The sequence below is a fragment of the Triticum aestivum genome, chromosome 1B (genome assembly GCF_018294505.1).
Source record: "Triticum aestivum cultivar Chinese Spring chromosome 1B, IWGSC CS RefSeq v2.1, whole genome shotgun sequence".
Taxonomy (NCBI): domain Eukaryota; kingdom Viridiplantae; phylum Streptophyta; class Magnoliopsida; order Poales; family Poaceae; genus Triticum; species Triticum aestivum.
The window spans coordinates 57,773,540-57,786,049 of NC_057795.1; the positions used below are offsets into that span (position 1 = coordinate 57,773,540).

At 43.9% G+C, this 12,510-nt stretch overlaps 1 protein-coding gene across 1 annotated transcript; it reads right to left on the reverse strand.

Moving 5' to 3' along the window:
• Window positions 1–7,194: 7,194 nt before the first annotated feature.
• Window positions 7,195–10,839, reverse strand: LOC123086611 (uncharacterized). The gene is made up of 5 exons (XM_044508382.1): window positions 10,546–10,839; window positions 9,422–9,528; window positions 8,046–8,906; window positions 7,764–7,922; window positions 7,195–7,687 (listed from the first exon to the last, which is right to left on the reverse strand). Exons 1-5 carry the CDS (start codon window positions 10,631–10,633, stop codon window positions 7,295–7,297), a joined length of 1,608 nt encoding a protein of 535 aa, XP_044364317.1. The 5' UTR covers window positions 10,634–10,839; the 3' UTR covers window positions 7,195–7,294.
• Between the last annotated feature and the right edge of the window lie 1,671 nt (window positions 10,840–12,510).

Sequence of the window (12,510 nt, forward strand, 5' to 3'; positions counted from 1 at the left end):
TGTTAGCGATTGCCGCATTTTATGATTATGAAATTTGACAAATGGATGTCAAAACTGCATTCCTGAATGGATTTCTGGAAGAAGAGTTGTATATGATGTAACCGGAAGGTTTTGTCGATCCAAAGGAAGCTAACAAAGTGTGCAAGCTCCAGCGATCCATTTATGGACTGGTGCAAGCCTCTCGGAGTTGGAATAAACGTTTTGATAGTGTGATCAAAGCATTTGGTTTTGTACAGACTTTTGGAGAAGCCTGTATTTACAAGAAAGTGAGTGGGAGCTCTGTAGCATTTCTGATATTATATGTGGATGACATATTACTGATTGGAAATGATATAGAATTTTTGGATAGCATAAAGGGATACTTGAATAAGAGTTTTTCAATGAAAGACCTCGGTGAAGCTGCTTACATATTGGGCATTAAGATCTATAGAGATAGATCAAGACACTTAATTGGACGTTCACAAAGCACATACCTTGACAAAGTTTTGAAGAAGTTCAAAATGGATCAAGCAAAGAAAGGGTTCTTGCCTGTGTTACAAGGTGTGAAATTGAGTAAGACTCAATGCCCGACTACTGCAGAAGATAGAGAGAAAATGAAAGATGTTCCCTATGCTTCAGCCATAGGCTCTATCATGTATGCAATGCTGTGTACCAGACCGGATGTGTGTCTTGCTATAAGTCTAGCAGGGAGGTACCAAAGTAATCCAGGAGTGGATCACTGGACAGCGGTCAAGAACATCCTGAAGTACCTGAAAAGGACTAAGGATATGTTTCTCGTTTATGGAGGTGACAAAGAGCTCATCGTAAATGGTTACGTTGATGCAAGCTTTGACACTGATCCGGACGATTCTAAATCACAAACCGGATACGTGTTTACATTGAACGGTGGTGCTGTCAGTTGGTGCAGTTCTAAACAAAGCGTCGTGGCGGGATCTACGTGTGAAGCGGAGTACATAGCTGCTTCGGAAGCAGCAAATGAAGGAGTCTGGATGAAGGAGTTCATATCCGATCTAGGTGTCATACCTAGTGCATCGGGTCCAATGAAAATCTTTTGTGACAATACTGGAGCAATAGCCTTGGCGAAGGAATCCAGATTTCACAAGAGAACCAAGCACATCAAGAGACGCTTCAATTCCATCCGGGATCTAGTCCAGGTGGGAGACATAGAAATTTGCAAGATACATACAGATCTGAATGTTGCAGACCCATTGACTAAGCCTCTTCCACGAGCAAAACATGATCAGCACCAAGGCTCCATGGGTGTTAGAATCATTACCGTGCAATCTAGATTATTGACTCTAGTGCAAGTGGGAGACTGAAGGAAATATGCCCTAGAGGCAATAATAAAGTTATTATTTATTTCCTTATATCATGATAAATTTTTATTATTCATGCTAGAATTGTATTAACCGGAAACAAAATACATGTGTGAATACATAGACAAACAGAGTGTCACTAGTATGCCTCTACTTGACTAGCTTGTTGATCAAAGATGTTATGTTTTCTAGCCATAGACATGAGTTTTCATTTGATTAACGGGATCACATCATTAGGAGAATGATGTGATTGACATGACCCGTTCCGTTAGCTTAGCACCCGATCGTTTAGTATGTTGCTATTGCTTTCTTCATGACTTATACATGTTCCTATGACTATGAGTTTATGCAACTCCCGTTTGCCGGAGGAACAATTTGTGTTCTACCAAACGTCACAACGTAACTGGATGATTATAAAGGAGCTCTACAGGTGTCTCCAAAGGTACATGTTGGGTTGGCGTATTTCGAGATTAGGATTTGTCACTCCGATTGTCGGAGAGGTATCTCTAGGCCCTCTCGGTAATGCACATCACTTAAGCCTTGCAAGCATTGCAACTAATGAGTTAGTTGCGGGATGATGTATTACGGAACGGGTAAAGAGACTTGCCAGTAATGAGATTGAACTAGGTATTGAGATACCGACGATCGAATCTCGGGCAAGTAACATACCGATGACAAAGGGAATAACGTATTTTGTTATGCGGTCTGACCGATAAAGATCTTCGTAGAATATGTGGGAGCCAATATGAGCATCCAGGTTCCGCTATTGGTTATTGACCGGAGACGTGTCTCGGTCATGTCTACATAGTTCTCGAACCCGTAGGGTCCGCACGCTTAACATTACGATGACAGTTATATTATGAGTTTATATTTTTTGATGTACCGAAGGTTGTTCAGAGTCCCGAATGTGATCACGGACATGACGAGGAGTCTCAAAATAGTAGAGACATAAAGATTGATATATTGGACGACTATATTCGGACACCGGAAGTGTTCCGGGTGATTTCGGAGAAAACCGGAGTGCCGGAGGGTTACCGGAACCCCTCCCCCCAGGAGAAGTAATGGGCCTTATGGGCCTTAGTGGATAGAGAGAGGGCTGGCCTAGGGCAGGCCGCGCGCCCCTCCCCCTCTGGTCTGAATTGGACTAGGAGAGGGGGGCGGCGCCCCCCTTTCCTTCTCCATCTTCCCCTTCCTTTCCCCCTCCTAGTAGGAGTAGGAAAGAGGGGAGTCCTACTCCTACTAGGAGGAGGACTCCTCCTCCTGGCACGCCCTGCAAGGGCCGGCCGGCCTCCCCCTTGCTCCTTTATATATGGGGCCAGGGGGGCACCCCATAGACACAACAATTGATCATTGATCTCTTAGCTGTGTGCGGTGCCCCCCTCCACCATAGTCCACCTCGATAATACTGTAGTGGTGCTTAGGCAAAGCCCTGCGTCGGTAGAACATCAACATCGTCACCACGCCGTCATGCTGACGAAACTCTCCCTCAACACTCGGCTGGATCGGAGTTCGAGGGACATCATCGGACTGAACGTGTGCTGAACTCGGAGGTGCCGTGCGTTCGGTACTTGATCGGTCGGATCGTGAAGACGTACAACTACATCAACCGCGTTGTGCTAACGCTTCCGCTTTCGGTCTACGAGGGTACGTAGACAACACTCTCCCCTCTCGTTGCTATGCATCACCATGATCTTGCATGTGCGTAGGATTTTTTTTGAAATTACTACGTTCCCCAACAAATGTACCTAGCAAGACTTACATCAGAACTAGCTACATATGGTGGTGGAGTTTAAGTGCAGCAAGCCAGCTTGACTCGGTGGCTGTCCTAAACTACGACTGCAAGTAACTCTTTCGAGGTGGCGCACACGAGTCCACATATTCACCATATCAATACACCACTATGGATCCGCTTCTGTCTCCCTACGAGAAGGCCATCCATAGCACTCACACTTATCTTGCGAGTTTTAGAGTATCCACTTTCACTTGTCTATGAACTGTACAGGCAACCCAGAGGTCCTTTACCGCGGACGCGGCTATTCAAATAGATGATCACATACGCTCTCACCACTTACCGCCTTTTACACGACATGTAGTCGGCAACCTTCAAGCGGAAGCCCAACGAGGGTGTCGGCCACGGCCTACCTAAACACTCAAGTCTCAGTCCAGGTTTATCGCCTATTCAGGTTCCATCCGCAGGGAGTCCGGCCGAGGTTTCCACATACGACTCCGAACGATGTGTACAGGGTTCTGCGACACCAAACGGGCGCCCGGCATACCCGACCACGTGCCTACCGCATCACAGCCCACCCCTCGGGTCAGTGCTGCGCACGGCCTCCAGCATACTACAAACACCAGAAACTACTTGCAACTCCTGGACAGAGGACAAGGGTGGTTAAGAAGCCGAGAGAGTCAATTAAGGATCCCAATGTGTGGTAGTAGTTGTTCATGGATCACAAACACAGAACTTAGTTCCTGAGGACGGTTTCAATGAGACAGCCCACCATGTACTCCTACATGGCCTCTCGCCGCTACCTTTACCAAATCGTGTTCACACACTTAGCTCTCAACAGTAAGACATGTTCACACACCTCCAATTCATCCCCGATGAATCATACCTGACTCAACTCTAAGCAGTAGCGGGCATGACAAACAAGCATGAATGAGTAGGCACATCAGGGCTCAAACAACTCCTACTCATGCTAGTGGGTTTCATCTATTTACTGTGGCAATGACAGGTCATGCAGAGGGAAAGGGGTTCAACTACCGCAGCATGTAAGAGTTGAATTGTTGTTGTCCTAATGCAGTAAAAGAGAGCAGGAGTGAGAGAGTGGGATTGTATCGGAATGAACAAGGGGGTTTTGCTTGCCTGGCACTTCCGAAGATAGTAATAGCTCTTCATCGGTGTCATCGAACTCATCGTCGGAACCACGTTTACTGAGAGGGGACAATACCGTCAAATAAGGAAGAAACATAATCAATGCAATGCAACAATATGATGCATGATCATGACATGGCAATATGCTGTTGATTGAACTAATGCAGCTAGCAACCATATTAAATGAAGTTGGTTTGAACCCTAGGTTCAAATTCAAACCCCATATGTTAATATTCAAATGCCATTCACTTAGTTTGTCCTAAACAGTGATGTTAACATGCTCAAACATGTATGGATATGGCATAAACATATTCTTCATATTTTTCTAATCATTTTTCATATATAAATTATTTCATTCTGAGCTACGGTTGATCTTATATGATTTTTAGAAGTTTTGGGTATTTTCTGAAAATAATAAATCATTTCTGATTTATTTCAAAATTCCAGAAAGTGATTACTGCGTCAGGCTGACGTCAGGGTGATGTCAGCAAGTCAACAGGGGCGGGTCCAGGTCAAACCTGACCAGTGGGTCCCACTGGTCAGTGTCACGGTGCTAGTTAGGGTCACTGACATGTGGACCCAGTCAATGGCCACGTCAGCATGGTCAATGCTGACGCGTGGGGCCACTGTGATTAGTTAATACTAAGCAGAAACTAATCTAAGTTTAATTAGTTAGTGGGGCCCAGCTGTCAGTGTCACTAGGTGTTGACTAAGTGCGTCATTAGCCCTAACTAATCTGCCACGTCACCCTCACCGGAGTTACGCCGGCGGCGACCAAAACGCAGTGGAGGCGCACTGGAGTGGCTCGGGTTTCGCCTACAGGCCACCGTTTGACGCGCGGAAGGGCGCGTTTGAAAGAGGGAAGCGAGGCGCATCTGTGGGTGGCCGTGGTTCGAGTGGGGGTGGACGGAGTCAACGGCGACGATCTCTTTTGCGGCCGCCGGAGTTTGGGCGTGCACTGAAACGGGGCTACGGAGCACGACATGAAGATCTGGTGGGTGTGCTCGGCTCCTGGGAGTGCTCTGAGTGCAGCGGTGGGTCCGGTCGCGTGCTTGCACGACCGTAGACCCGTAGTCGCGGTGGCGACATTACCGGCGGCGAGGAGCTGTCGGCTCCGATGGCCACGGCGGCTAGAAGGCGCGGACGAGCACGGGGAGAGAGGGGAAAGAGGCAGGGGCTCACGGCGAATCCAGCAGAGGCAACGGCGAGGCCGGGGAGAGACTGGAGCTCGCGAATCCCCGAAGAGTTCGCCGGCGACCAGAGGTTGAAGACGATGTCGGGGACGACGTTGCAGGGCTTCCGGCGGGGCGCGGCTCGGTGGAGAGGAAGAGGGGGTCGAGGCGGAGCCTCTGAGCGCAACGACGAGGCGAGGCAGTGGCTGTGGCCACGGCGGTGCTCGTTGGCGGCGACGGCTGCGCTCGGCGCGGGTGAGAGAGAGAGGCAGAGGGGAGAGGGGCCACGGGGAAGGGTGAGAGGGGTCAAGGGGTTGCGTGGCGTCTCTGTGGCGTCGTCTAGGCGCACTGGGGGGGAAGCCAGGCAGGCAGGGAGGGAGGAGGTGGCCGGCGCGGGGCGGGCACGCGCCTCCGTCCTCGTGGCAGGAGGAAGACGACAGGGGAGGGGCCAGGTGGCTGGGCTGGCCAGCTGGGCCGGCCAGGTGGGCTTTGGTGGGTGCCAAGTAGGTATCTTCTCTCTCTCTGCTTTTCCTATTTTAGTGTCTGTTTTCTATTATTCTGTAGTCTTTAGGGCTTTACTAAAAATATTTAAACAGATCCAAAAATCATGAAACTGCTCAATGACACTGTTTGGAATATAACCAACAGCAAACATTTTAGTTTATGATTATTTGAGCATTTAAAATATTATATAGCATTTAAATGCCCAAATGCAAATAGAGTATGATTTAATTCAGTGACCCAATATTGTCCTAGAAAAATGTGAACCATTTTTGACAGAGGTTCTAGACCAAGGCAAAGATGATGAACATTATAGAAGGGCATTTCAGGTTCATTGAAAAAGTATTTAGTAACCCTAGTTGGTTTAAGTGGTGTTGGGGGTTTCTGTCATCCCATTTCAACTTTCTGAGAAAATTTAACATGATGACATAATGATCATGCAAGGACAAGCAAAGGCTAAGCTAGGGCTATGACAGTGATCTTCAACACCGTACCAAAATCAGATGAATAATTGTCGTACGCATAGCAGGTCTCTAGTTTTCATTTTAAACTACTTGATGTACGACACTACTTGTCCGATTTTAGTACAACATGCAATCCAACGGCGTGTTGCAATCGGTGCTAGGTGTCGATGGTTCGCATAGCAGTTCTCTCTAGTTTTTCTTTGAAACTACTTCATGTACGACACCACTTGTCCGAATTTGGTACACCATGCAATCCAACGGCGTGTTGCAATCTGATGCTAGGTGTCGATGGTCCGATCTTCAACATCGTACCAAAATCAGATGGTAATTGTCGTACACATAACAGGTCTCTAGTTTCTTTTCATGTTGCTGGGATAATTTTATTAGAGCCCTTGATTTGATTTGGCCGAACCACAATTACACTCACAAACCAGACTGGAGATGTAATTGGTATCTACTCGTGTGCTGAATATAGTGGTGCAGCGGTGGGGAAATCTCCCCCCCATGAAAATTCAAAAAAAAATATATAGTGGTGCAGTGTACTTCGTACTACCTCTTCTGTTTTTAAATATAAGACATTTTTGCAGTTTAAAACGTCTTGTATTAGGAACAGAGGGTCGTCAGTCATATCCTTGCCAGGTTTGCCTCTTAAGGATCCAAAACCTTGAAGTGATCCACGGCAAATGAAAATGCAAAATAGAAAATCCTTAGCAGTCGCAGTTAGGAGGTCAGAAGAAAGAACAATTTACACACCTCTTTTGTCTTTTGACCATGCGCCTCCGCAATATATTACACACCGGTCATTTGTGATATTACACCAGCCAACTCTAATAGTTGAAAAAATGAAGCAAAGTTCATGTAACAAACATTACAAGGCTTGAGAATTAAAACTTGATATAACTAATGAGAGGGGAAAGGCACAACCCATACAGCATCATATAATATGAAAACACTGGATAGTCACAATCATTTGACAGAATGACACTGACTGCATGGCTTCTTGATATTTAGCTGAACATTAGAGGGGACCTTCCCCACGATGTATTTTTCGATAGCCAAAACTGCCTTGTGGGCATCTCTGATCATACGTTTTCCTATAGGAGAGCTGCAACCACCAATTTCATGGACAGCCAACCTATCAACATGCTCATAATCAGCACCATATATGGTGTCTAGTGTAAGATTCTCGAGTGATGTTGCACTGTCAAGAATATGGCATGTTAGCTCAATCATGCTCTTTGCAGAGCAAAAGCCATCAATCTTCACGTTCTTGATACTCACGTGGTGGCGTTCTGGCATCTTTCTCAGAAGCGAGTAATCTCCAGATACAGAATCATGCTTCATGCGAGTCTGGTATACCTGCACAGGTAAAACAGGCATGAATTACCGGTTCCTCATATATAAGATGCCTTCACAAGACGGAAGAACGACTTACAGACAATTCAAAAGTTTCCAACACAGGACAAGCATCCAGGAAAAAAGCTAGAGACAAATAATCATAAGCTGGGGAAAAGGCCCCTTCTGCAACAGAAAGACAAATCTCCAATAGCTTGAGGTGCAGGAATTTGGCACGTACGATTGGTGTATTAAGAACCTGCATAAAAGCATGTAGATTAATTATATTCTAAGACATGCTTATTACTACAACAGCAACATCAACAATGGCTAATCAAATAATGCTACTTACTCTTCAAGTAATAAATAGAGTTTAATGTACCTCACCAGCTGAAGAAATGATAAGAGTTTCAAGATTTGGCATAATCCGTGGAAGCTCGGCACGGGCATAATAAACGAGGTTATACTCCAAGGGCCACAACATCTCTAGGTTCTTCACTTGCAATGAATCTCCAGATAGAAGTCGTAGGAGAGTAGTATCAATATGAATTGTGCAAAGATTCGGAGCTTTGTTCTCTATCAGTTCCAGTGTTTTGCATCCAAACACTGTCAGGTGGTTGAACTGGTTTAGCAGGCACGGTATCTTCAGGCGGGTGATCTTATTGCATTGGCTAAGATTCAACTCCTTCAAAACAAGAGAATTGGAAAGAAGGCACCATAACTCATCACCAGTGATGTGTACCCGAGACAGATGCAGCTTTCTCAAGCAACCAAGTCCAGCCACGGGATGGAAGGCACAACCTTTGAGGTTTAGATAACTAATCGATTTTCCACTTCCATTGAACAAAAGTGAGCATGGGAAGTTGTAGTACTTTGGATCGTATACTACTACAGGCAGCGAAAGTACAAGCTCTTCAAGCCCTGGGTTAACAGCAATCTTAAACCAACTTTTGAGGCGACTGGTGTAGATACGAGAACCACAGTACTGAAGCTTGAATGTCTTCACACCAATGCCTGTGTGTTTTTTCATAATTTCGTCAACTATTTTGGTGAACTTCAAAGCTAGTTTCTCCTCTCCAGTCCTCAGTGTTCTCTCACAGTAGGTGAGGTTCACGCCCAGTGTTTCCTGACTGAACGTGAGATTGGGGCGGCATCTCCAGGAATGTAAAAATTCACGAGACACACAGGCAGCTCGGGCAGCATCAGGCAGTGGTAGTAGGGCATGTATATGACACCAGATATCCTTAAAAGGTAAGGATGGGAGAAAAAGTTAATTGATGGAGTAAATTACATGCCAGGCGCTCATTGCAAAGTATTATAGCAGTGGGAAGATTAAGTATTACATCAACAAGTGTTTTCCCTTCTAACATTAGTTGCTTCCTAAAAAAAAAGGTCACCTGATTCCCCAACAGGGCTATTACTTATTCCTAAAAGGCACAATAGTGAAATAAACATTCTGGTGTGAACTTTGAAGCTAGCAGAAAGTGCAGAGGAAGCGGAAACTCTTCTTTGTACCTTGCAGAAATTTAGTTGAAGTAAAATGCTTCAAGAATACTGAAGTATCGCACCAGTGCTCCAATTAATCAAAACTGACCGCTTTTAGGTTGAATGAGCATACTTATTGCGGTCTAAAGCTAGAAAGACAAGAGATCATTTCTTCTTTCTGAAGTACCTTAACATAGACTACTTGATTAGTTTGAACGAGCATACTTATTGCAGTACAAGTATTTCATTTTCAGCATTCTATCTATGCCGTACCTCTGGAAGGTCTGGCCCTGAAAATCGCATTGTTTTGGTGCCTTGAGAATAGTCATCTTGTTCAGAGGATGACCTTGCTCTTTTAGACCCTGAAGGGATCGGTATACCTGCAATACATCATGCACGATGATGAATTCATTATGCCGACACTAGAAGAAAGCAACAAATTAAACTCAAGTACATGAATGCAGACACAGAAATTCTACTTTTTTTTCCATTATCTAACTTTTTGCACAGTAAGACAAACTCTTAAAAAAAGTTGTTTCAATTAAGGAAAACGTCAATTGAGCAAAGACAGTTTTGTCTAGAACATTGCAATCTCCACTGCTATCCTCACTCTCTGGTTTCATCTCACAACTCACAGAGCCATGGGCTACCATGATGACAGGTGGCACCTCTCAAGTCTCATATGACGCTCACTATATTTGGGTCTGTTGTTTGAGGGTATATTGCCATCTCATCACAAACAACAATAAACGATCAATACTTTTATCACCGAATTGAGTTATGAAATGCAAGCTGGGGTTAAAAAGTAGCTGGGTTGGAGGAGAACTAGCCCACTGAAACACTCTCCAAAAAGCTGGTGATTCGACAGTGCTAAAGGCTATCACGATCAACATTACGAAGAGTGGTGGTGAGGTGCAGAACAGTGCTACATCTGCAATCTGATGATCCCAAGCTCTGCTAGCTCTGCTGGTGGTGTTGTCATTGACGGCTACTATTATGTAATCTCTGGGAGTGTCCTCTGCTGTAGGACTGAATTTTGTGTGAAACTTTGCTGCTTTTGCTTGCTCGTAGGCCTACTTTTGGTGCTATCAGGTTTCAGCATTATGGTGCCAGTGCAGATTGCGGGCAGGCGCACTTGTTTCTTGATATTGCTTTGAACACTTCCTGATGGATATCACCAAAAACATATGGACAGTGTATTCCAGTCATGTGAGGACTGGAGAGAGGGTTAGCCCGGTTCAGAAAATAAACACTCCCTGGTAGATGGAGGAACAAACTTGCTCTCCGACAAATAAGATTGTACTGTAGCACAATCGACTAAAAATCAGACTGAAACAGCAAGATCATCCCGTATTTTAGATTCCATGATGAAACGGCGATAGAGTAGAGTACTGTACCTGGTGTGGGGTTTGGCGGCTTATTACTGCCGGCCTGGATTTGCTGGCGACGCTTCTTCATGGCGATGATGAGGTCAGCTAGCCCCATTGTGCGACGACGATATGCCTCTGGGTCGCAGCAGAAGTCAGGGATACTTTCCTTCTCGCGCTGCCTCTCCCGCTGGCTCTACCTATTTGGGGGAACCCCCGCCAAGCGCTCAAAGTCCAGTTTGGATCTCAGGGTTTGGAACGCGGGCCGCCGCCGTAGGGCGAGCGGGCATCAGGACACGACTCCGCCGCGGAGAGAGACAGGACGGGGCACAGGGGAGCTCCTACTCGCCGCTTATTGCGGCAAAGAGCCGATGCTTCGCATAGGGGCGGTCTCAACTGGGCCGGCCCATTTTCTTGCCGCGAGGTAAAAAAATACTAAAGAACTGAGCGATCTGAGGATTCGAACCCCTGACTACAGACTACGTAGTCAGCTGCAGGAGCTGACTTTTGCAACGCAATAATTAAAGAAACCAATGACAGTGGCAAAAACTGAACATTCGTAAAGATTCCCAAAAACTAGAGTGTTGGTGAGGGATCAAACCAAGTATCTCCTCTGAGTGAACAAGGTCGCTTGCCAACTATAACTCCTCGGTGTCTATGTCTGAATGGGAGCTTGTCCTATACGAACTATAAGCAACAACAAGGTCGAAACCTTTTTTGAAATTTTGAACTTGATTTCTTTTTGAAAAAAGGTAAATATATTTTGAAACACAAACATTTTCAAAATTGTGAAATAATTTAAACCCATGAACATTTTCTGACAATGTGAATATTCTTTGGGATTCCAAATTTTTTGAAAAAAGGAACAAAATAAAAAATGAGAACATTTTATGAAATTATGAAGAACTTTAAAAAAGATACAAACATTTTTTGAAAATCGGGAACAAAAATTGAAAACGACAGCACTTTTCAAATATACGATACTTTTCCAAAGCACGAACATTTTTCTGAATTTGTGAACAAATTTGGAAAACTAGAACATCTTTATAATTCCGAACATTTTTTAAATTTACAAAATATGTTCGTGTTTGCTTGTGAACAAAATTTGAAAGTGGGAACATTTTTTGAAATTATGAAGAATTATGAAAAGATACAAACATTTTCTGAAAATCATGAACAAAAATTGAAAACGACAACACTTTTCGAAGATATGATACTTTTCCAAAGCACGAACATTATTTGAAGCTACCTGATTTTTTTAGAATTTATGAACAAATTTTGAAAACAACAACATTTTTTGAAATTGTGAACAAAATATTGAAACCATAAACATTTCACTAAATTCTGAACATTTTTTTAATTTGTGAACAAATTTCAAAAGGATTTTGTTGGAAATTCCAAACAAATATTTGAAATTTCTGAACAAGCTCAAAAAGAAAAAAGAAAAAAAATTAAAAATAGAATATAAACCGAATATGTTCAGAAATTCATGAACATTTTTTGAAAATTGCGAACAATTTTTGAAACTGAAACATTTTTTGAAATCCCAAACATTTTTTAAAAAGTTGTAAAAAGTTTGAATAAAAACATTCTTAACAATTTTGTTAACACACAAATATTTTTTGAAAATTCCGAACAATTTTTGAAAAATGCATACATTTTTTTAATTTGTGAACAAAATTTGAAAACATGAATTGTTTTCAAATTCTGAACATTTTTGTAAAAGCGCAAACATTTTCCAAAAAATGTGAACTTTTTTTGAAAAAGAAAACATAAACTTGAAAAAGAAAAAAGAAAAAAAGAAAAGAAAAACGAAACAGCAATAGAAAAAGAAAGGAAAATAAAACACCGGTTCAGGAACCTTCTAGAAGGTTCCCAAAACCGGAAAAACCCAGCTGGAAACCTCTAGAATGTTCCAAAAACCGGGAGCGCTGGAACGGTTAAACGGGCCGGCCTGTTGCGTCGCTGCTCGGTCGCTCGCATGTGCGAAGCGCC